We start from the raw sequence: 25,328 nt of genomic DNA, 5'->3' as shown, positions 1-25,328 counted from the left end.
GTACAACAACATAATTATTGTAAAAATGGAGGTTTGAACCCCAGACTTCAATCCCCAGAAGTCCTTGCTAGTTCCCAGAATTCCCTAAAATCTCACCAAAGTCCTCACCTGGGCCGAGAACAAAATGGGTATTTAAATTGACTGTACTGCCTACTGGGGTGTATGGGGTGCTCATGGAGGGGTAGCACCTTGGTATGGAGGGCTTGTTGTGCCCTCTTAGGGCAGCTCTCCAGCCTCTGACCCCTACCTGACACCCAGTTCTCACTTGTGGCTCCTAGTAGCTGCTAACATGCGGCAGTGGCCACACCCCGGGCAACAGCTTCGACAGGCAGGCCAAACCTTGTGAGGGTAGCCATTGGGTCATTGTTGACCCCTGGTGAACTAGGGCTTTGCTCACCCAGCATGTGAAGACCGTTTCGGCCGAACAGGCAGAAGAAACCAATAAGAAGGTTCAACGGCTGAGAGGGCGACACAGCAAAGCACTGTGGAGTGCTTAGGGGGTGTTGGAGCCCAAAAGACAACACGGCCATCCAATGCAGCTGAGGAAGTCTCCAGGTGTAACGACTTTTCGTGCCACTGGACCTAGGCTTCCAACGCCGAGAGAGTGGGACTGTCTCTGTGCATCGGCTTTTCCACTTAAATCTCCTTCATGCACAAGTGTCTTTGTGCACACATGCACAAAGAAAATCGTCATACTCGGCTTCCGAGAGACTACTACTAATGCCTACTTGGTCTCTCTGCTTCCGCTTCTAGGCTCACACGTCTCTCTACCAGGCAGGCACGTGCTTTCCTTATTTTGTATTTTCTTTATTTTTTAATCTTCAATAAATCTCATAAAATATACTTTTAGCAGAGAAATTAATTTTAATTGTTACATTATTATGGCATTTGCTGCTTTGTATTAGTTATTTGTATGATTGCCCCCTCCACCCACAACACCGTAAGCTCCTAGAGAGGAAAGCTTGTATCACGAGATTCCCCAGGGACCCTTTAACTTGCTGCAATTTAATGGGAGAATACTGCCACTATAAAAAGGAGAGAAAATGAAAACCTCATCCAATTACTCTGTTTCCTGTAAGCGGATCCCTGATTTATTGACTTCGTATTAAAATATTGGGTTTTCCTATCTCAGACTCACTCTCTGTTCACCCCTACCTCCACCCTCTTACTTTAACCATCTTGGCACAGCCCTTGTTTTGAAAGGCGGTCTCTCTCTTCTGGCTTCTGATTATATGTCCTGCACTATCTTTTGAGTGAAGTGAATTGGTTCCAAAATGAGTTCTTTCCCTGTGGTGGGTATTCTATTCTCACAGTTATTCAATAGATATCTGGTTTGAATTCTTCCTTAATTCTCCATATTTGTTCCTGGCTCCTAGCTGGGTTTCAATGGTAAGGGCAGTACCCATATTTCAGTTTAACTTATGTATTTGGGAGAGTTGCTTAGAACTGATTCTGCTGGAAATACAGAAAACCAAGAATTGCTGAAATAATACTCTTTCATTTTTAAAGGTCTACACACACAAGGTTTGAAGAAAAAAATAAGATTTTTCTTTTTTCTATAAAGATTTTTTTGGTGGAATTGAGAAGGATAATGAAATAAATGGGGTTAAATGGAGGAATGGAAAACAGGGAAGGTAACATTTGCAAACAGGCTGACATTTCATCCAAGCTGCAATAAAACAGAGGTGCTGCTGCTACTGATACGTGTTTTCAAACTAGGGAACCTATGCTGAGAAGATTAGGAAGGGCTCCTCTATTAATGTATTCACTTTAGCAGTCCTCATACAGATAAGCTGCTTAAAATGATCTTAGACACAGTATAGAGAGGGAGTCATTTAGGGAGAGATGTTTTAATTTTCCTCATTTCCTAAATGAATGTAATAGTAAGCTAAATACAGCAGGGCCCCATATTCACTGATTTCATATTTATTGATTCAGTTACCTTGGTTATCCTTGGGAGGAAATAGGAAAGAAAGAGTTCATAAGTTCATAAATATAAACAATTCATAAACCACTGCCTACCACATGGAAAGGCCCTAACATGGCGAAGTCTGCCAGCCTAGTACATGACTCATCTCTTTTTGAAAGAGAGAGAGAGAGAGAGAGAGAGAGAGAGAGAGAGAGAGAGAGAGAGAGAGAGAGAGAGAGAGAGAGAGAGAGAGAGAGAGAGAGAGAGAGAGAGAGAGAGAGAGAGAGAGAGAGAGAGAGAGAGAGATGCATTGTTTCTTCATTTTCAGAGTTCCAATAGCATCATGGGATGATGTTTTCACTTGTGCATGAATTGGTTTTAAGTGAAGCAGAATTGCATTGAACTGAGCATCAAACTTCAAATAGCTTATTGCTATCCTCTTGGTTACTGAGAGCCTTCTAACTCATTATCCACCCTCTCTTCCCATCAAATCTCCCATTTCTCTGAATGCTCTCATCAGTACTCAGTCAGACTTTGAACTGATATTGTATGAAAAGAATTCAGGGCACCTAGCCTTGAAGAAAACAAATTCCCCTGCAGTGTCTTATTGAATTAATGAATAAATCCCCCTGGGATAGGTAGGTAGGTGGAGGTAGGAAATTATATCAATTTTCAGACTCTAAGCCTAAGGAAGGGAAAGTTTAAGTTGTTTACTTAAAGTCAAAAGGAGTTAGGAGCAGCAAGTAGCACTGGGGATCAACAGAAAAAGATTTCTAGCTGAAATTTCATTTTCCTCATTTCATTGAATCTTTGTGATCATTTGCCTCCAATACTTTCTAACCTTCACAACCTTCACCATTCATAGCCTTTAAACTGTCATTTTCTTTTAGGAAACTTTTCTTTTAATGAATTTTTTTTATAACTTTCTCTGTCATTGGTAAATTGATGTTTTTGGAGTAATACAAGAAATAATATGTAGTTTGGGGAAAGGGCTTACCAGAGTCATTCTAAGATGAATTTAGAATTACTTCTGATATACATATCACTCATAGCCCATCCTCAATTATGAAGAGCCGGACCTGTCCTCCAAACTGAGATTTCTTTTTTTCTTCACTTGTGATTGACTCCTTTCTTTTGTTTCTAATTGTTACTGGAGCTGGATTCTCCCATGCTCATTTTTTCCCTCACCCTTGGGACAATTCCTTTGCCTGGATCTATTGATGATCTTCCAAATGCTGTTGACCCTTTCCTTGACAGTGTCACTAATCCCAGTCTTGGTCTTGAACCTGATCCTAATGATGACGAATATTTCATTGACTTCAACCCCTTAGATGAAACAGGGTATGGTGATTTTGTCTCCGATATATCTAGTTCCATGGATGTCATAGAATTCACTCTGGATCTCGTTAGGGGAAACACAGTGAGGTGTGGCCCAGGTGTAGGAGAGCGTGACCTGACATAGTTGAACAAAGAGATGAGCCCTAAGGAGAGAGAAGTTGGGTGAAGTTTATAAGATGGGACAGCATTCAGCACCAGTTAAAAGAGAAATTCTATTAAAAAACACTGTAAGATATTTGGAATATTTTATTGAGATGTAATAATTAAAATGCCATTCAATAATCATGTCATCACAGAAATGTATGAGTAAAAAGGTTAGGTGAAAAAAAGAAAAATATGGGCTAATCACTTGGCAAGATTGAGGAATAACTGCTGTAAGCCCTTGTGTTCCACTGATAGGCTTTTTGGTGGAAGGCTCTTGGCACATTCAGTGGGCAAACCTGTGGGAGGAGGATCTGGATAGGAGGGTGTTGTGAGGATAAAAGGATATATTTGTAAAGCAATTTGTAAATCCTCAAATGTTGGCTGTTATTGCTATTATCATTTTCATCATCATAATTCTCACCATCACCATATATATTACTATGGAAGTCACACAGAATGAGCAATCAAGAATGGGTAGAGATCTGCATTCTTAGAGGGAATACCAGAGATTTAATAGAATATGGAAATCATATTTCTTGCCTGCTAATCTAGAAGTAAATTAAGCCCTTTTGTCCAAACCGTGTATAGTAAATTATCAGGTACAAAAACATGCATGTCAGATTCAAGAGACCAACATACATAAGGACTATAATGATGGAACTAAAGGACAAAAAAACAACAGAAGTCTGGAGAAATTTGATGACTGGTGTGATTCCAGATGATTGATGGTGAGATCTTTTCTTCCTTTCTTTTGGGAGGTGGAAGACTAGGTATGAAATTTTGCATATGCTGTCTCTCTCCTTTATTAATTAATTGGGATACTTTTGCTTGACTGCTTTTTTTTTATAGAAGAGAGAGGGTGTATTGGGTGATTGGGAAGTGATTATTAAGTAAAAATACCACAATTGCATCAATAGAACACTTTTAAAAAAATAAAGATTACAGAAGAGCTTGTTGTCAAATAGGGGAAATAGCGAAATGCCATGTATATAGGATTCTTACCCTTTTTCTTTTCCAGACTCCAATGTTTATTTGTAAGAATGAAGTGGGTTTTTGTGTGTGACTGGTTTAGGAATTTAGTTAGAGTTTACTATTGGCAGAGGAGGTGATGATGTTTGATCCAAAGGTGTGAGTTATAGGGATCATCTCATTAATTTTTGTTTCTCCCAGAGGCCTCACCCAGAAGAAGTACATATTATTCAATGATGTAATATATGCAAAGTGTATTGTGAACATTAAAATGCTTTATAAATGTTGGATATTATTGACAATGATAATAAAAATATTTTAAATGAATGAATAGATGTTGTAAAAGGAAATTTTCTCCCTTCTGGCAAGACTAAAGAATTAGAAAGGAGCTAACTTTTCTCTAAAACTTTAACCCTGATGCCAGTGGGGCAATTTTAATAGAAATTGTTTCAAAGACAAGAGCTATATGATGTGATTTGTAGTGTTTCTTAATCACAAGACTTTATATCAGAGGAAGGTACAGGAGCTAGAGATATCTCCTAGATCTGACTTGGGGCTTTGGATCTTCTCCAGAATGGATTTTCCCTCCCCACCCTTATATATTGCACAGAGGGCTAACTCACCAGCCAGCAGGTAGAAGAAGTTACTCCCCCAAGTGAGGTAATAGGTCCATAGATATTGTGTCGCCATTGAATGCCTAGTGTTCCGTTTAGTGTGTATCAGGAACATAATGAGACTGAAGAGGAGGCAGGTGCCTGGGACCAGAGACAGAGATATCACAGAATGACCTTAACATCTCCTGCCCCAGGAGCTGTCTTCCTGCTTTACTTTGGGGTCTAGCTCTCTCTTGGGGCCACTAGGAAGAGATACTTGGGGACTAACTAAGGCAGGAGATCAAGAAGGGCCAGAGTCCTGGTGTAAGATATCTAAGGCCAACTCTGCACATGGCCAAAGTAGTTCAAATACTAATTTGAGATGCCAAGAAAATTTCTCTGCCTATGTTATCTCTGAGACTAGTCTAATCAAGGAGGATTGAAGTTCTGAAATCTTTAGAAATTCATTCCTTTGGATTGAGGATTCTCTCTAGGATACTATTTTATTCTTGGCTTTATTCTGTAAGAACACAGGCATCTTGAGGGTTATTCACAATTGGGGAATTGGGGAAAGGGGAGAAATTGTATGAGAGGGGATATAGAAAGGAGGGGGAAGAGTGAAGAAGGAGAAGAAAAATAAGCCACAAAACTTGGCAAACTTCTCCATTTTGCCCCCAAATGGCCTTGCTAGTGAGGGTCTATACCAGAGATGAAGATGGCGATAGCTGCACCCAGATCCAAATAGATACTTTCCATAGATTTGTAGATGGAGATGCAGAGCCAGGTGACAGTAATGATGCTGATGATGGCAGAGATGAGATATAAGATCCTGGGGATTTGGAAGTTGTCTGAGAAGTTAAAGAGAAAAGGAGAAGCTAGGCTAAAGCTAAACAGTAAGTCCCTTGAGAAGACAGTGGACAGTCTAGGGCAGGGAATGAAGGGACAGAGAAGGGGTAGAGGCAGGATTGCTATTACATGTAAACTTTAAGCCATCTACATACTGCAACTTCAGGGAAACCAGGAAGCCTGCCCACCCTACCCTATTCCAATTCCAATCTTTCCTTTTATGTACGATGGTGCCTGAAATTCCTTCATCTGGAGATAGAGCCTTTCATGCCACTATGAAAATAAACCAGGAGAGGCAAAACCCCTGAGAGGTATAATAAGTTGACTTAGTTTCATATCACAGTGCAATTCAGATTTTTTAAAAAGTCTTTTAAGAATAAAAAGGGGATGAGGAGATTGCTGCCTGAGGGAAGAGAAAGACTGCATGCCACTGAGGTGAAGAATTCATAAAGTAAGCTGATCCTGAGAGTGCCCAAGGAAAACTTAGTTGACTCTACAGTTTTGCCAAGGGGAAACCTTGGATGCTAGGCAGAAGGGTTAGGAAGTTCTTTCAGGCATTCTTGACCTTTTAGTGGCATGAAATCTTTTAGCAATCATAACAGCTGGACCCATTCTCAGAATAATGTTTGTTGCCTATATTCATGTTGAAAGAAATGTTAAATTTCAGTTTGAGCAGGGGTTTTGATGTGTGTGTGTGTGTGTGTGTGTGTGTGTGTGTACATGTATGTGTGTGTGATCATCAGTTGGTGGGCTGGTAAAGTCTATTAAGAATAATGCTTTAAAATATATAACATAAAATACATAGAATCATGAAATAAGTCAATTATATCAAAATAGTTATCAAAATATTTTTTGAAAAGATCCCAGACACAAGCTAAAAACCTCTTCCTGTCTGAAGGGAAGAAGTGATGAGGTTTGGGGACACAGCAGGAGTCAATTAATAAAATGAACCATAGACCCAGAGAGAGCACTTACAGGGCGAGTGGGGTGTGTGGTCCCAGCATATAGTGTGATTGCATAATGTCCAGAGTCCTACATGGAGCTCATGGAAACTATTCTTCAGCTCTACTAAATGTATCCAGGGGAGAGGAGAGATACAAAGCATTAAGAGGAAGCTAATTCCACACAGGCTGATGCAGAAGATGCGGGAGTACAATCTGGATTGGTCCAGGAACTGCTGTTTCTGCCTTGTCATGCAAAGCAGTTGGTGTATTCGGATGGGTTGCACTGGCTATTGAGGCAGGGAAGAGGAAGAAAGGTGGGAGAGAAGAAAGAAGGTGGAAAAGTGGGATCTGTTACTTTTAGGCTGAATGTCTCTCCCCATGATTCCCCAAAAGTTATAGCTCTTATACCCTACAGCCTCCCCTCAGGCTTCTGAAGCCCCTTTATATTAAGACTTCTCTTTGAAGCGTTGATTTATCTGGACTCATGCCCATCCCTTCTGATAGAAGACATACCTTTGGAGTAGCTATTCTTTGCCTGACTATCTTCTCCCCAACCTCTAAACCACCAGCCCACCTCAAGAAGATTCTTTCCCCATCTACCCCCAACAGATCCTCCTCACTCTGTAGGTGGGAACATTAGAATTCTGGAAGCTCAAGATCCTAGAGTCAGACTCGGTGACCGAAGCCATTGAATCCCCACCGCGGCTTCCAACTGCCATGGAATTCTGAGTTAGGCCAACACTTCTTCTATCCCCTCCCCCATCTCTGCCATGACCCATGGAATCTATTTGTGACATGTGTATAGGTTGTCTTCTAATTCTTCTTGGGTTGGGAAGAAGCTGCCATTTTTAGTTAAGCAAGTGGAACCCAGATGATCAGCTACCCAGCCTTGTATGCTGAAACTCTTAATTCAGGTCCAAACACTATTTCCTAAGAGGTTGGACTGAACTAGATCCCCAAGCTCTACCTTCAGTCTCTTTGCCTTAATTCATTTTTCCCCCCAAAGACCCTTGGGCCTCCTTAGCCTTAAGTTTATATTCCATTATCTCTCTGTTCTAAAAATCTTCATCAGGTTCTTTCCTGCCTCTGATTCTTAGGGTCATGACATTTTCCTTCCCTCATCCCTGGCTTCCCAATAACAAATGGCATTAGTACTTTCCCTACTAGATCTATTTTCTTTTCCATTTTCCAAAGGATAAAAGATTTACATGTAAAGGTGTAATATATAGATTGGGGAAAATTATTCCTCTTTGTCACTCTATTAAATTATGTGATCATGGGATTATAGAACTGAAGCTGCAATAGACCTCAGAAGCCATCTGATCCAACCCTCTCATTTTGGGGGGAACTGATGTTTAGGGAGGTTGAGAGACACATTTACTAGCAGGTTCCACTATGCCTTAGAATGAGAGCTGGATTGGGAGTCAGAGGAACATGATTTAAATCCCAGGTCAGATTCCTCATTTGTAAAATGAAGAAATTGGGCCTGATCATCTCTGTGGCCCCTTGCAGCCCTAAATCTATATTCCTAAGTTTTTTTTAGATTTTTTTGTCCTTCTTGCTGTGTCCTTCCATTAATCTTCCATTTACACTGTATACATCTTGTATTTATTTACATGGTGATTTGTATGTTGACTCCCTCCTTGGTATGAGGATAGGGACCATGATTTTGGCTTTCTTTGTATTTCTAATGCTTACTATGTCTGGCCCATAATAAATTCTTAACAATTACCAACTGGTTGAGTAGCTTTGAATATGCACAATTAATCAATTAATATGATCCAAATCAATGCTGTTCTCCAGTTAGTTCCTCCAGTAGAGGAATAGAAATTTGTATTTAAAATGGAAGAGAAGGGAATTTCATTGTCAGGTAGGTGAGGGAAATACATATATGCCCCCCCCCTCTCTCTTCCCCTCCCTCCCCCCTCTCTTTATATATATATATATATATATATATATTTATATATTTATATATTTATATATATATGAAGGGAGGCTTCCCAACCTCCTTTAACATTTTCTAGGCCCTACCCTCATTGGAAGTCTTTGGGCGGAGGCTGGATGATTTCTTGTCAAGTATGTTATACTGGGTAAATCTTCTGAGCATGGATTAGACTCAGTAATTCTGAAGTTTCTTTCAAAACAAATTCTATAATTGATTATATGATATTTTGTTCAAAAGGAAGTACATTCTGTTGTGTAAACCTCACTGATTTTATGTCTGCCAGACTGGACCCTTGCTTTTTAATTATTTTGCATTTTTCTTTTTTTTTCTGTTAAATTTTTTATTTTAAAAAATGTCCATGATTCCATGATTCGGGTTTTCTCTTTCCTTTTATCACCTCTACCCTCCAGTTGACAAGCAGTTCCACAGGCTTTTACATATTTGCATATTTCTTGACAAACTTCCTAAGAACATTCCTCATTTTTCTTCTCTCTTCCAACCTTTCTCTGCCCCTCTCCATCCTTGAGCCCCAACACATAAAAACACTCTCAATAGGCATTCTTACACCATTTCTAGAACTAGAAAAACTAGAACCTTAGATAAAGCCCATAGTATTAACCAATCAGGACCAATACCTGATCCTCATGCCTGGACTATTTCAGTAGTCTGTTGGCTGGGACCCCTGCCTCAAGTTTTCCCCTTTGCAGTCCATCTTATACTTAGCTGTCAAAGTAATCTCCTTAAAGTACAGGTTTGATCATGTGATTCAATAAACTCCAGTGATTTCTTGCCATTTCCAGGATCAAACATAAATGTCTCTGACGGATATTTATTTCTCTTCATGATCACATTGTCTCTAGTTTTCCAGACTTCTTACACCTTAAACCCCTTCACGGACAATTAGATCCAGTTATACCGACCTTCTTGCTATTCTTTAAAGAAGATCTAATACCATGCTACTCTGGGTATTTTCACTGGCACTCCTTGCACCTGCAACTCTCTCCTTCCTCAGTTCCACTTTCCTGGTTTCAAGTACCAACTATAAATCCTATCTTCTATTAGAAGTCTTTCCCACTCACCCTTAATTCAGGTACCTTCTTTCTGTGGAATACCTCCAATTTAATATTTTTGTGCCTTATTTGTACATGTTTTTTTTTTTTTAGTATGCTGCTTCCCCCATTATTAGACTGAGCTCCTTGAGAACTTAGACCATTATTCCTGATCCATACTAGTGAGGATTTATCAGAGATTTTTGCTCTATTAACAGTAAAAAGGATAAAGACTTGTTTCTTCATCTGGAGCAACTCCTTTGAGAAATAACATTGTCCAGTGGAATGAGCACTTGAGATAGCAGTAGAAGATTTGGATTCAAATCCTGCTTCCTCTACCTACTAATTGTATGACCTTTGGTAAGTAATTTAATCATTTAGGAACTTAGGTTCCTCATTTGTAAAATAATAGTGTTGTGCTACATAAACTCTTCTGAAGCTCTAAATCTGTGTTCCATAATGCGGAGTGCTTACAGTGAAGACTGACAGGGAGGCAAATAAAACTGTAGTCACACAAAAAGACATGCATGCTAATACATATTGCCCCTTTTACTTGATAATCTCAGAGTTTTGACTCCATTGTAACTTAATCTTCCCTGATAGATTAAGGTTGATATGGATCTGGCCTAATTGCTTCTAGGGTGAGATGGTGGTTTCTGGGAGTGTGGGATGGCTTCTAAGTCAGGGTGGTGGCTAAGAAGTAGCCTTGTCTTCACTCACACAGCCACCCCCTTAGTTCAGGCTCTTCTTACCTCTTGTCTACATTATTGCAACAGCCTCCTATTTGGCCTCTGTGTCTCATAATTCTCCCCACCCCATTCTATCTTTCTCAATGCTGCCAAAATGACTTTCAGCATGAATCTGACCTTGTTACTCCCCTGTTTAATAAATTTCAGCAACTGAAACCCAGAAGGATGAGAGGGCATGGATCAGGGAGAAGATTTCATGGCAAATAGGGAAAAAATGAGCCAGGGACAGGCAAAAGTTAATAATGAAAAGGCCAATCAGGGACATAGGAAAATTCCTACTATGGGGCAATATCCTCTTTATCATCAACTGTAATGGGCATTTCTAAGAGTAAGACTCAACAGAATAAGGGAACTGTGAGGGTCAGGATTTACAAATCAATAATTTAAAATTCTCTAGAAATAGAAATCCCAAATAGGTACCTTTGAAGCTTTAATTCCACGAAGAAAGACTAAAAGGGAACAAAAAGGGGCAACAATCAAAGAATAAAATTCTAGAATAGAAAGGAAAAATGAACAATAAAGAGAAAAATCCTTTTAAAATTGTAAAAAATGAAAATTTAAAAGCCTAACAAAAAAAGATAAAGGGTAGAAAGGGAAGGAGGATTTTACTTACTGAGAAGGAATAAAGAATGGAAGAATTAACCAGGAAAAAAAACTAGAAAAAAGAACAAAGAAAATGGAATGAATGAGTTAAGCAAAACTTCATAACTAGGAAAAGGAATAAGAAATAAAAAGTAGGAATGGAGCTCAATAGCAAATGGAAGGGAGCTGGTGGAAATAGGGTGGTCTTAAAGTAGATTAAGTTAAAATAACTGATGAGAGAAAGTATTGTGTTTCTTGGAGGAAGGGGGGAAAAAGATCATGATCTGGAAAAAACCCTAATATTAGAGACAAATGGAGAAAAACATAAATCTTACATTCATAACTTTAAATGTGAACAGATTAAACAAACTAAGAAAATAAAAAAGAGTAACAGATTATTAAGAAACCAAAGTCCCACAATCTGTTGTTTAGAAGAACACACTTGAGATTCAAAGACATACACACAATAAAACTGAAGGGCTGGCAAAAGATTTACTTTGCATCAGGTGCATCAGGTGAATCCAAAAAAAGCACAATTTGCAATCATGTTATTAGATAAAGGAATAGCAAAGATTCATAGTGTAAAAAAGATTAAACAAAGAAACCACTTGGTGCCAAGTCAATGTCAATTGAACTTATATACTCCAAATGGTTTAGCGTGTACATTTACAAAGGAAATGAACTATTAGGAGAATTAGAAAATCTCTCAGTAGTGCTGGGAGATTTTGATTCATTTAGTTTTATAAAACATACTGTGTCTTTGCTAAATTTATCATTTGTTCAATTAATTTTTAGTTGATTTTCTAGGATTCTCTAAGCAAATCATCATAATTTGCAAGATGTGATAATTTTGTTTTCTTTTTTTGCCTGTTATTCCTTTGAATTTATTTTCTTAGCCTTTTCCTATAGCTAGACTTTCCAGCACTAAATTAAATTTTCACATTGACAAGTAATCTATCAGGTCAATGACATTCTATTTGCTGTGAAACCGAAGAAAAGGGACTGTGAGGATGAGAAATTGTGATAATTATACAATAAATTATCCTTCATAACTGTTGGTGTGGGCTTTTTATCCCGAGGACAAAATCAATGGCCCAAAGCCCTTATGAAGATCAGTTGGGTAATATTAAATCTGGAAAAGGGAAGGGAAAACTCATGGGAGATATATCACAGCTATCTTCAAATATTTGAAAAGTCCTCAGTTAGAAGGGGTATTCTTTTGATCTGCTTGACTCCAGAGAATACAGCCAGGACTGATGGGTAGAAATTTCAGGGACACAAATTGTGACATGACTTTAAGTAAAACATTTCTAATGATTAGAGCTATTCAAAAGTGGAATGGTCTGCCTTAGGAACTCTTGGTTCTCCCCTTCCTAGAGATTCTTGAGTAAAGGTTGAATGGCCACTTATTGGGATTATTGAAGAGTAGATTTTTTTTATCAGATGTGCACTGGATTAGATGGCCTCTGAAGTCCTTTACAATACTGAGATTCTCAGATTTTGTGATGATCACAAGATGAAAAGTTTTTTTTTTCTAAACTAGGCTAGTCAAACAATGTAAAAGAATGGCTCAGTAATTAATGAGTTTCTTGACATTTAAATTATTAAAGCAAAGACTAGATGTGTTAAGGATGCTATAGAAGTATTTCTTGCTTTTGATGAAGGTTAGACTGTGACTTTTTAGGTTTCTTCCCTATGACTATGAAAAACAAATAAATTACAACAGGTAGGTATGTGGATAAATGTTAAACATAGTCAAGCATTCAGTTTCCTGATGATACTTCTTTTAAATGTGAAGTGACATTAGGTCCTTTTGTTGTTGTCTGTGAACAAAGACATTCCATGATGATCAGAATAACTGAGTCTTAGTTCACTTCACATTTGTTGCCCTTTAAATTTACCCTGTATTTATATTTACTGTATAAAAGTTCCTGGATATAATCTTGAATGTTTGGATTTTTTAACAGTTCATCTATTAAAGCTGCTAGAAAGAAAGCTGAATGTGGGGAAGGAGGTTATAAAGGGAAACCAGGTTTGAAGTTTCTGGAAAAGCTGTTCTCTGGTAGAAAAATAATTTTTCTCTGAAACTCTTCTGCTTTTATAGTTTGCTCCCACAAGGTGGCATTACAAAACCATGGTCTAACTGCATTGTCCTATAACTGTCCATGATCTTTGTGGTGCTGAATTTTTTATTATAAATTCTCGTGATACAATGATAAAAGATACTAATTCTAATCATCACAAATGGCCCACATTTATGAAGTACTTTTTCCATACCAAAGTGGATACCTGGAATATTCCAGGCTGAGAGAAACTCCTTACTGGAGTCTTAGAAAGACATAGGCTTTTCCTAATTTTTGAAATGTAAGAAAACCACAGATCTTTCAAATATTTATAGTTCACAAAGTATTTTCCTTACAACAACTCTGAAAGATAGATAGTACAACTATTATTATCCTTTCCATTTTATAAATGAAGAAACTAAAGTTCAGAAATATTAAATGACTTGACTGTAGTCACAAAACTAGTGGCAGAACCAAGATTAGAATTTGGGTTACTTGACTCCAAATTAAAGATTTTCATAACATTCCCCCTTTTAAAATAGCATTTGTTCTACCTTTTCCAGTAAAGAAAATGGAAGCAAAATAGGACTTGCTTTGTCATTTAAAATAGGGAGTTGCCTGGTAGGTAGACTACTGGGAGAAGAAGTAGGTGACTTTAGAGTAGTCTAATAAATATTCTCAGTGTTTACTGATTGTTCTTTGAAGAGTAGTCTCTGTTATTAGTCATCTTTCCTTGGCCCATGGCAGGGATTACATAAGGGAGTGGTCACATTGGATCAATAACAACTTATATTTCCTTATTAGTCTTGGGTGACTAATAGACTAGGAGGGGCAGGTAGATAACTTATGTTGGAAATTAATGAGGATGTGGTAGTTGTGGGGAGGTAACAGCAAGAACTAGCAATGGGATGAGCATAAAGAACTAAGGTTTCACTTGATAATATTGATAATTTGATATCAAATATGGAGATCCAAGGAACTATTCTAGAGGCTGGTGCAAATTATAATATGTTCATTTCCCTGCTACAGATAACTACCTTTTATATGCAGAATCACGGAATCATAGGCTTTGAGAATTTCAGAATTAGAAAGGACGTTGGTAGCCATCTAGTTCAATCCATAAATAAAAAGGATACCCACAGCAACTTACCTGACAATTGGCCATCTTGTTGTTCATTCTTCATTTTTGAAGAGGACCAATGATATCACAAGTGATGCCTAGATTTGTGGGTAATTTGTATTTAAGTGAGTCAGAGCTACACAAAGTCATCAGTTTGACTTGGTCATCAAAATAGAGTGATGAGACAAAAGTCAGAATGGCTATAAATGGTCCAGGTTACCTTGGCATCTTTAATGTTTGACTAAACTATAAGTGGTCCACAGAGCCTGTTTTAGTCACCTTCATGGCCATTGCAACAAATTGTTTTCATTCATCCATTCTGCCAGGGAAGTTTTCACATGATTGGAGTAGACATTCCTCTAAGTCACTGATAGGTTTGTGGCCCATCAATTACTCTTAACCTGGTTTAGCCTGTCTACTGAAATGGTTTTATCAAGGTAAAGTTACTGTAACTTCTTGGAGCCGCAGGCGAGAGTTGGATGGCTGATGGATACTGAAGATGGATGAGGAGCCCTGAAAAGGGTTCAGTAAGCCCTCACATCAGAGGTACTAATCCTCTCCAAGCATACATCCATATATCCCATCATTTAGCCTCTTCCAGAAAAGCTAGTCTAATGAAGGGAATATAAAATATTCCTGACATCAAATCTGAAAGTTTTTTTTATAACTTCTCTCTATTGATACTGATTTTTCTCATCCCAAGTCAAATAATATAATTTCTTTTTCACATGACAATCTTTAAAATACTTGAACACAGCCATCATGTCTCACCTCAACTCTTCCTTCCTTTGGGCTAAATATAACAGTTCATTCAAACAATCATCATATAGCAGGATCATAGCTTTCTTCAAAATCTCAGTTTCCCCTCTCTGGATGTTTTCCTGTGACCAGAATCTTTAAAAAAAGTGATTTATAGAGCTGAATTCAGTACTTCAGATATGGCTGAACAGCAGAATATTATCATAAATATCATCCTACCTATAAAGGTCAGGGACATTCTGCTTCTCTTTAACATGGTTTAAGATCACATTAGCTTAGGGAACATCTGGGTGACTCAGTGGACAGAGAGCTAGGCCTAGAGATGGCAGGAGGTCCTAGGTTCAAATCTGACTTCAGATACTTCCTAGCTGTGTGACCCTGGGCAAGTCACTTCCAAGGAAGAAGAGTGGTAAGGGCTGGGCAATGGGGGTTAAGTGACTTGCCTAGCCCTTACGACTTGACTGCCTTGAAACCAATGCATAGTATTGACTCTAAGATGGAAGGTAAGAGTTTTCTTTTAAAAAAGATCACATTAGCTTTTCTGGCTGCCCAATTATATTCAGTTCATATTGAGATTGCTATTCACTAGGACTTCTAGACATTTTTTTCAGACAAATTGCTCTTTTAGCCACACCTTCTCATCTTATCTTGGATGTAGGAAGTTGATTTTCTGAACCCAAGTATAAGACTTGATATTGATTCATAATCAAATTTTATCTTACTATATTTGGCATAGCATTTTAACTGATTGTGATCTTTTTAATTCTGACTTTGCCTTCCAATGTGTTTGCTTTCTTATTAGTCTCAGGCCCTCTTCAAATTTTATTAGGCTGCTATCTAAGCCATTTTCAAGTCTTCAATAAAAATTTTAACCACATAGTGCCTGTCCAGACAGTCAATCAGTTCCAAATTCATTGGCATCTTTCCATCTTTCACTATAAGAATACTAAGAGAAATGTTAAAAAAAACACCTTAACTTCTGTTTTAGAATTGATACTAAATATTGCTTACAAGACAGAAGAGCAGTAAGGGCTAGGTAATTGGAATTAAGTGACTTTTTGAGGGTCATATAGTTAGGAAGTATCTGAGGTCACATTTGAACCCAGGGCCTCCCGTCTCTAGGCTTGTTTCTCCATCCATTGAGTCATAGCTGACCCTGAAGAGAAAATTTTGTAAAATGATTGCTAAAATCTAGATAACTTGACAAACTGTTCCATTGTCTAATCTAGTAATCCTGTCTAAAAGGAAAATGAGAGGTTAGTCTGGCATTACTTTAAAAAAAAATAAAATGAAGGTGACTTGGGAATATATTTTTTTCTTTCAAATATTCATCAGCCATATTCTAAATAATATATCCTGGAATTTTTCCAGACAAAGTTTATTAAGCCTAGTGCTTGCTATTCCCTCCCTATTTTTGGGAAATTCAGGATGACATTGATTCTTCTCTGACTTACTGACATTTGACCTATTTCTCCACAATCATTCAATTCTTAGTAGCAGTGGCTCAGTATAATATCTCAGTTTTTTAGTTCATGAGTTGATTTAGGTTTCCTGATTTGAACTAATCAAAAGTATCTATGTGCCTTTTTACTATCTCCCTTCTTATTTTGAACATTGATTTCATTCTAGTTATTTTTCTGTCTCTACTAGCGCAAAGATCTTTTGGCCAAGAAACGAGAATAAGAGTTGAACAACTCTGCACTCTATCATCCTTAATTATCCCATCCCTCCTGAGAAGTGTTCCTATAATTTTACTGATACTTTTATTTTTCTCAATGTGAATAAAAATAAAACTCTCTTCACCTTTAGCTATCCAGGAAAGATTCAGCTCATTCTGAGTTTTAGTACTTCTGATACTATGCTTACAGAACTATGCCATGCTTTTGTATTTCTCTTCCATTATCTATTCCTGCTTCCATCTTCTGAAGGGATACCTGATTGCCAGTATAAGTATTGCCCCTAGGAAATTTAAAAAGATCTAGATGAAAGCTTTCATACCAGGGCAGATTTTTGTTTTTTCAGTGAGGAAAATTAAATCAATACATGAATGTCTCTGTGATTTAATTGCTGGGAACACTCTTACCAACAATTCAGACCACACTATAACCATTCCTGCTTGTGTGATGCTTGTCCATAACTTTTCACAAATTCTCCATAGTGGGCCCTCTAACATCCTTGGACTTTCTGTATATATATATATATATATATATTTTTTTTTTTTTGCCATCATGAGGATAACAAGGGAGTATATGATCTGTCTTTTGGTCACCCTTCTCTATTGTTATGGTTCTAAGCCATATTTTTTTTCTGGTTACATCTCTCTGAAGTCTCTCATTGGATGATAAGAAAATCTGGACAAGAATTATACAAAATGAGACAATATGTATGGTTGTTATCTACATTAATTAATCAAACAACCACATCCATTAATAGATCTATTAAAATATTCCTTTTAAAAGATAGGAAATTGAGATGCAAGAGAAGTATTAAGATAATCAAAGTAGAACTAAGACTAGCTCTAGGCATTCAACAATTTAATGAGGAAAAGTTTTAAAAGGAAACACTTATTACATGCCAGGCACTGTGCTAAGCACTAGAGATTGTATCATCAGAGATCTTATAGAAGTGATTCCTTTAGTGGGTGGACATTTGGAGTAGGAAACCTAAAAAATTATTTCCAACTCTTAAATTCTATGATTTTCTTATTTCTATGGAATGTTTGATGATGCCTTATACAAGAGGTGATGTAAAGTGACCAACATCACCACATTGAAAATTACAGCTCTGCCTGACATGTACAATTCACCCAAAAATCCCTGAAGCATGAACAAAATAATGTCATCTTGCATTGCAAAATGAGAACTATGTAATATATAACAACGAGAAAAAGAATTAGAAAGGTAAAAACACTAGATGAATAATTAGTGCTAGAAACCAGAAATAAAAGTGGTGCAAACTCTGATCATGAACAGGAGATGGCAGCATAGGCACAATAATGCATTAATTCCAGTTTGTAATTTCTATTTTCTCTAATATTTATTTATAATCTTATATTAGTAAGGTTGGTTAGAAGGTTCTTTATTAGACCATTTCTGAAAAGCTTATATGGTTTTCTTCTTGGTTCCAAAGCTGAAGTTTATTTCATTTGACCTCAAACCAATTTGCCAATCTCTAACATCCTTGGTTTGAACATGTTATACATTGGCTTATCATTTCAAAGTCAACATCTTTCTCAGTTTTGCCATTTCCAGAGTGTAAATATTGGCCAACATTTAGCCTACACTTGGACTCATGCTAATGAGATAATGTATCAAAACACTCTGTAAACCTCAAAACATTAAATAAATACTACATATTACTCCTCTTCTTCCTCTTCTTCTCACTATGACCATTACTGTTATTATTGACTATCCTGCTTTGGATTATATGGATTTAAATACCATGTTTATGTCACACTCTTTCCCCAGGCGGCTTATGCAATTGATTATTTAATTAAAAAACTATTTATTAAGTGCTTATTCTGTTCATAGCCATGCTAAACCCTTGAGGAAAATGCAAAAATAATTAAGACATTTTCCTTGCCCTTAATACATAAATATATTTCCTAGATTGGTATGTGTTTTGAGATTACTGGATTTAAAATTCCTATGTAAAGCTAAAACATTCTGTACCTTTCCATAAGTTTCTCCTTTTCCTTCAAGCTTCTAAGATCTTTTTCTCCTTTAAGTTAAAATAGTATGTATGCTCCTCTTTGAAAGTCACTCTCATATCTCCCCTCAATATCCCACAAAAGACTCTATTGTCTCCCTTCCCTGGGTACCTTCAACTCAGTTGCCTTTAACTCTGCAGCTGTCATAACACTTATAATCCTTTTACTCTTCCTCAAAACAATTCCATAGCTATAGATCTCATGTTTGCAATTTAATATTGCCTCTAGTCCTGTATGTCTCTATTGCCCAGAATTCCCTTTATTTAATACTGTAGTTCTCTCAATAGCATCACCCTAAGATCATTCCTTCTATTTCATTTTTGATACCCCTTGATCTTTCCTTCTTTTACCTCCCACAAAGATCCTGTAAATGCATTCTGGAACCCAAGACAGAATCACATATATTCTTGAATCTGGGTTTTACTTCTTCCCAAATTCTTTACAATAGTTTTTCAAATGACCTTGTCTTTCCCCAAATTCAGTGGGTTTCTTCATCATCTCTTTTATTCCTTGATGTCTTAACCCTTTCCTTTTATATTCGGGTTTTTGAAGTTTTAAATTTTATGATCTTACCATATCTTAATAAATTATGGGATACTAGAGATAAATTATTAGTCTTAAAGTTTTCTACTGGCTTTTCAAACACTCAATTATCCCAAGATACAGTTCTTCTGGTAACTTCCCATTCTGTCCCACTGCTGCTCTTATATTGTCCAACCTTGTGACTTGCATGGCTTAGCCATATTACTTACAAAGCAAAGCAATAGCTTGAGTTGAAGTAATATGTACTTAACTTGGAGCATCCTCATTTTCTCTTTGCAACTGCTTTTGAGAGAAGAAGGAATAAGGGTTATTATCCTCATCTAATAGGAGGAGAATTTAAAGTTTAGAAGGCCATTGTCTCTACTCTTTTTCTACCTGAAAATGGGATCGCATTCTTGGTACTGGCCATGGTTGGGATGCCTTGACTTGATCTTATCTTGTTTGGTTCTAGATCTCTACCCACACTTCCTGAACATTTTTAGTCATGCCATTTCCTGGCTCTTCCATTCTCCCCCATTTCCTTTTACGTGCTATTCCCCCCCCCCCCTTTTAGAATGTTAATTTCTTGGGGGTGGGATGGGAGGAGGAAGATGAAACATTGAAAGAGACCAAGAAAAAATTGTCAATATGTCCAGGAAGAAGTATGTCATTGAAGCCAAGGGAGGAAAGGCATCAAATGTTGCAGAAGGGTCAAGGAGCACGAGGCCAGTGGGTCACTGACAATGTTGGAGAGAATGATTTCACTATACTTTCTAATCTGTAGGGTGATGGGAGACCAGAAACAGCCTGAACACTGTAAGCATCATCTCTGATTAGTTGGAAAAAAACCCCAACAACAACAAACCAGTTTTGGGTGAAACAACTATGCCAATTGCATTCTCAGCAGTCTGTAGTGAGGTTTTTAGGCTGAGTTGGCTAGGTTTCCAGTAGTGGGGCTGTTAGAATCCAACCATTCCTGAAAGTTTTTGTTTTATCCAGTTCTAAAATTGGGAGGAAGGGTCTGAATACCCACAGAAGTAGGTGCTCATGACAGAAATCAGGGCATTATAGCAGAAAGACCTAGAGGTGGGTTTAAATTCCTTATCTCCCTCCCTCCCCCCTCTCTTTCTTTCTAATACTTTATTTCCTCCAATTACATGTAAAAACAATTTTAGCATGCATTAAAAACACTTTGAGTTCCAAATTCTCTTCCTCTTTCTCTCCTTCCTCCTTCCCTCCACCCTTCCTTCTCCTCCATACTCTCTGAGACTATAAACAATCTGATAAAGATTTTACATGTACAATCATGTAAACCATTTCCCCATATTAATCATTTTGTGGAAGAGATACCAAATAAAAAAATAAAATGGAAAAAGTGAAATATAGTATGTTTTGATCTGCATTCAGACTCCATCAATGTTTTCTCTGAAGGTAGATAGAAGGCAGATCGTATTTTCCATCATGAATCTATGGAATTGTTTTGAACCACTGAATTGCTGAAAATAACTAGGTAATTCACAGCTGTTCATCAAAAAATATTGCTAGTACTGCATATCATGATCTGGTTCTGCTCACTTTACTTTGCTTCAATTCATGTCAGTCTTTCCAGGTTTTTCTGAAATCACCTTGTTTGTCATTTCATATAGTAAATAGTATTCTATTATAAGCACACACTACAACTTGTTCAGCCATTCCTCATTTGGTGGACAATCCCTCAATTTCCAATTCTTTACTACCACAAAAAGTTGCATAAATATTTTTGTACAAATAGGTCTTTTCCTCTTTTTCTTGGGTTTCTTTAGGATATAGATCTAGAAGTGATATTGCTGGATCAAAGTATATGCCCAGTTTTTTTAACACTTTGGACATAATTCCAAGTTGCTCTCCAGAATTGTTGGATCAGATCATAATTCCACCAAAAGTGCTTTAGTGTCTTAATTTTTTTACATCCTCTCCAACATTTATCATTTTCCTCTTCTGGCATATTGGCCAATCTGATAGGTGTGAAGTAGTACCTCAGGATTGTTTTCATTTCATTTCTTTAATCAAGAGTCATTCAGAGCATTTTTTTCATGACTACAGATAACTTTCATTTCATCTGAAAATAGCCTGCTCATATAGTTTGATCATTAAATTCTATCTCTCATAACTTCTTAGAGGTCTTATTTTCTTCATCTATAAAATCAGGATAATTGTAACTATAGTTATCTAATAGGGGTATTAAATATGTTATGTAACAAGATAATTATGTGAAGTGCTTTGTCAACCTTAGAACACTAAATAAACATGTTATTTATAATTATCTTTTTTGTGTATGTAAAGGCAGGATTTATGGAAAAGTCTTTATTTTACCCAATATACCTATATATATACCCAATATACCAATATACATAAGATGCAAAGGCCTTATAGAAGTCCAAGAATAAATATAGAAACATAAAATATTCAAATATTCCATAAAACTTATCTGAGAAGATTAATATACTTTGGGGGTCCTGGAGAACAACAATTCTCCTTCATATTAGAGTTTTACTGTTTGAGCAATTTACAGCAATAGCCACATCAAGGGATCATAAGGAGGAGGAGGAAGTGCCACTTGGACAGTGTTTTGAAGAGAACTTCAGTGACCCTCTAAAATGAGGAGGGAGTACATTTCAGCATGGCAGTCCCACCTGTGTAAAGAAATGAAGATCAGAAAAGGAATGTTCATGAAGGACAGCTAGTAGGTTAGTTTGGTTGTAATAGAGAATGTGAATAATATGAAATAACTTGAGTGGGGCAGCTAGATAGTACAGTGGATAGAGCACCAGGTCTGGAGGTAGGAGGATCTTGGTTCAAATCTAGCCTGAGATACTTCCCAGCTATGTGAGGCACAGTCACTTAAGGGAAGTCACTTAACCCTGATTGCTTAGCCACTGATGCTCTTATGTTTTAGAACTGATAGTAAGACAGAAGGTAAATTAAAAAAAATGAAATAACTGTAAAGATTGGTTGAGAGGCATATCATGAAGGAAATGCTTTAAATGCCAGACCAAGGATTCTGTATTTGGCCTTAGAGGCAATAGGGAACTTTTGAAGGTTTTTGAGTAGGTGAATGATATGGTCAAAGTAGTATTCTAGGCATAGAGCCTTGACTCTGGATATGGAAGGAAGAGAAGAAGATTCTAAGGAACTTTTTTTTTTTAAACCCTTACCTTCCATCTTGGAGTCAATACTGTGTATTGGCTCCAAGGCAGAAGAGTGGTAAGGGTTAGGCAATGGGGGTCAAGTGACTTGCCCAGGGTCACACAGCTGGGAAGTGTCTGAGGCTAGATTTGAACCTAGGACCTCCCATCTCTAAGCTTGGCTCTCAATCCACTGAGCCACCCAGCTGCCCCCCTATGGAACTTTTCCCAGTCAAAGAAGTCTTCAACAGACTAACTTCAGGCTGTATACTTCGCTTACTGAGGTTGGCTAAATTATAGGTTTTGCCAGAAGAGATGATATAACTTCTCTAGGATGTATCACACATGGGGCATGGTTGACTTGTAATAAACTAAGCCTTTAGAAACTAGAAACTGTAAAGGGTGAAATTATGGTTGAGACTGAAAAAAATCTAAATTTAAGTGGTCACCAAGGAAAAATCCCAAATAATGAAATACCCGTCAGCTGCCAAATTTTATGGTGATTTAATTGATATAGTAGAGAAGATTTTAAGAAGAAGGAGGAAGGAAGGGGCTAGTACTGGGAAGGAAGATAAGAGATCTAGAAAGTAAGGATTTGAGTGTGAAGGAGGAAAGAATCAACCTGACCTACAAAGAGGCTTAGCTAAGATGTCTGAACCTGAAATCAGCTCCAGGGCAAAACTCACCAGCCAAAACTCCAAGATGTCAGAATGCTTAGCATGCTGCCAGCCAGAGTCGTCTCTTCAGGGAAAGAGAAAGAGGCAGAAACTGACATGCCTTATATGGACATATTTACATCACTTTTCTGCATCTCATCTGTACCAATGAGGACTTAACTTGACTTAGGACAGCCCAGAGGTCTGTCCTTTTTTTGCACATGTCTGTCGAAGGCCATCTCCTCAGATAATTAAATCTTGAGTTTGATGCAGACTTTTCAAAATCTTCTTAAACTGAGTAGGGTGGAGAATGTGGAGTTTCCAAGCCCTGATTCTGTTATTCCAAGTATCTCCATTGTTATTGATCAGGAAATAGCTAAATCAGATCTTCTAAAGAATGGTCTGATTAGGGTGGAATAATTTTTAAAATTCACAAAACGGAGAGGGTATACATAAGGTGATTCTATCATCTAGAATCAAAAAGAAGATTGAGATGCCTATGTTTGGACTGCACACACATGCAGAAATAAATCAACTGAACACTAATTCCTATCTACATGAAACACTTTTTAAGGGATACCTTTTTGCTTTTAAGACTTCTCTTGAATATTGGAAGCTAAATGGTTCAAATGATCCAGAGTAAGGATGATCTCAGTTCAAATTTGGCCTCAGACAGTTGTATGACTCATACAAATTACTTAATCTCTGTCTTCCTTAGTTTCTCCATCTATAATATGGGTTAGGATTGTTACTGTAAAAAATAGACTCGAATACAGGACTACAATCCCCACAAGCCTTTGTTCCACTTCCCCAAGATGCTTTGTAATCTCACGGGAATTCTGAGGTGGGCCGAGATCGAGGAAGGATTTAAGCTGGTGGCAAAGGTTTTTGGGTCTCTTTTGCTTCTTTTGGACTTCCATTTTGGAGCAGATGCGTCTCTTCTGTGATGTGAGGTTATCTGGCCTAGGCACGTGTTTTTTCTTATTCTGTGTTTTCTTTAATCTTTAACCTTTAAAAAAACCTCTAAAAAATATAATACTCCTTGCAGAGAGAAACTAATTTCTACCTGCCTCAGTCTCCCCATATTCCTAAATTTTAATCTTTACAGTTTGGCGACCTAATGGGAAAAAACTCTCAATCTTCCGATTTCTTTTCTGATCTTTAGTTAATCTTTAAGAGCTGGTACCTAGAAATTTTTTTTTTGAGCCACATCTCTCTGGCCAAGGTTTTTTTTTTTTTTTACCCTCGAAAAGCTGCAGTCCCCGATCCAGACCTGTTGCCACCCACCTGGCCCCTGGCTGCTAAGTTCTGCCTGCCTGCTTCTCCTGCTTCTGCTCCTGGCCTCTCACCTAGTGCCCGAGCTCCCGGCCCTGCTTGTCTGCGCTCCGGCTCCCGGCCCTACCCACCCTGGCAGTCTGTCTCTCACCCATCTGGCCTCCGACCCAGATGGCTCATCACCCCAGCCCCAGACCCACAAGTGTGACCCCAGCCGACTCATCACCCAGATCCTTGGAGCAGATCGCTCAGGACTCATTTCTACCAGCTGGTAACTATTGGCCACGTGGGCGGATGGTAGCAGGGGAGAGAGAGAAAAAGGGAGAGAAGAAACAAATTTTTCAAGCAGGAACCTTAATAGCAATGGGCTGTTTAAAAGGATACCTTTTGACTCTTCTGGTAATTTTATTGACTTCACCTGCCTGTCAGGGAGCAGACTCAGCCCAAAGATTCAACTTTAACTTTGAAGAGGCAAATGGGTGGCTCAATGAACTGGGAGCCAGACCTGAGGACATGCAGTCCTGGGTTAAAATCTGGCCTCAGATACTTCCCAGCTGTGGGGCCCTGAGCAGACCCCTTAGAACCCATTGCTTAGCCCTTACCACTCTGCCTTCTGACAATAGACATTTAAATGGATAAGAACCCAAGGAACTTTGAAGAGACTAAAGGCTATATTCTAAGGCATTTCAGACTCCAATGGTTTATAAAAATCTCTGTATTCTATTGCATTTTTTGTTATGGTTTAACTTTGTGATTTTAAGTTCATATATTACTGGATTCAATATTATTCTGCTTGAACTGAAGGTTAATTGAATTTATTTTGAATGTACTTAGTTTTAAAAATTCTGTTGTTTTCCCCCTATAACTATTGAACAAATATTATTGTGAATAAGCCCATATATGAAAAAAACACCTTTTTTCTATTTTGCCGAGGATAGATGGACTTCAGAACTGGTTATGATTGTATTAACAACCTTGGAAAAATTTAATGT

General features: G+C 37.7%; 1 protein-coding gene and 1 long non-coding RNA gene across 4 annotated transcripts; one reads left to right on the top strand and one right to left on the bottom strand.

The window, feature by feature from the left end:
- Positions 1–2,788: 2,788 nt before the first annotated feature.
- On the bottom strand, positions 2,789–7,514 carry LOC103094161 (transmembrane protein 202). Of its 3 annotated transcripts, none has more exons than XM_007478113.3 (5): positions 7,364–7,514; positions 6,775–7,030; positions 5,658–5,801; positions 4,984–5,115; positions 2,789–3,390 (listed from the first exon to the last, which is right to left on the bottom strand). In XM_007478113.3, exons 1-5 carry the CDS (start codon positions 7,460–7,462, stop codon positions 3,050–3,052), a joined length of 972 nt encoding a protein of 323 aa, XP_007478175.2. In that variant the 5' UTR covers positions 7,463–7,514; the 3' UTR covers positions 2,789–3,049. The 3 variants fall into 3 exon arrangements, with proteins under 3 accessions (XP_007478175.2, XP_056654237.1, XP_007478176.1); XM_056798259.1 differs by having other exon boundaries at positions 7,257–7,485; XM_007478114.3 differs by having other exon boundaries at positions 7,344–7,485.
- Positions 7,136–10,097, top strand: LOC103094455 (uncharacterized). The gene is made up of 2 exons (XR_001623994.2): positions 7,136–7,657; positions 9,956–10,097. It is a non-coding gene; the product is annotated as an uncharacterized LOC103094455 (long non-coding RNA).
- Positions 10,098–25,328: the final 15,231 nt, after the last annotated feature.

Source organism: Monodelphis domestica, chromosome 1 (assembly GCF_027887165.1).
Source record: "Monodelphis domestica isolate mMonDom1 chromosome 1, mMonDom1.pri, whole genome shotgun sequence".
In the NCBI taxonomy this organism is placed as follows: domain Eukaryota; kingdom Metazoa; phylum Chordata; class Mammalia; order Didelphimorphia; family Didelphidae; genus Monodelphis; species Monodelphis domestica.
The sequence above is the reverse complement of the archived record's forward strand: the minus strand, read 5'-3'. Positions and strand labels throughout refer to the sequence as shown.

Excerpts from the sequence above, each read along its gene's own strand:
- LOC103094161 (XM_007478113.3), bottom strand. The coding sequence starts at position 7,462 with ATGGCAGTTGGAAGCCGCGGTGGGGATTCAATGGCTTCGGTCACCGAG. Across the intron at positions 5,116-5,657 it reads TATCGCCATCTTCATCTCTG|GCACCTGCCTCCTCTTCAGT; the intron begins GTATAGACCCTC and ends CTCTGGTCCCAG. Across the intron at positions 3,391-4,983 it reads CTTCTTCTACCTGCTGGCTG|GGCTCATCTCTTTGTTCAAC; the intron begins GTGAGTTAGCCC and ends CTCTCTCCTTAG.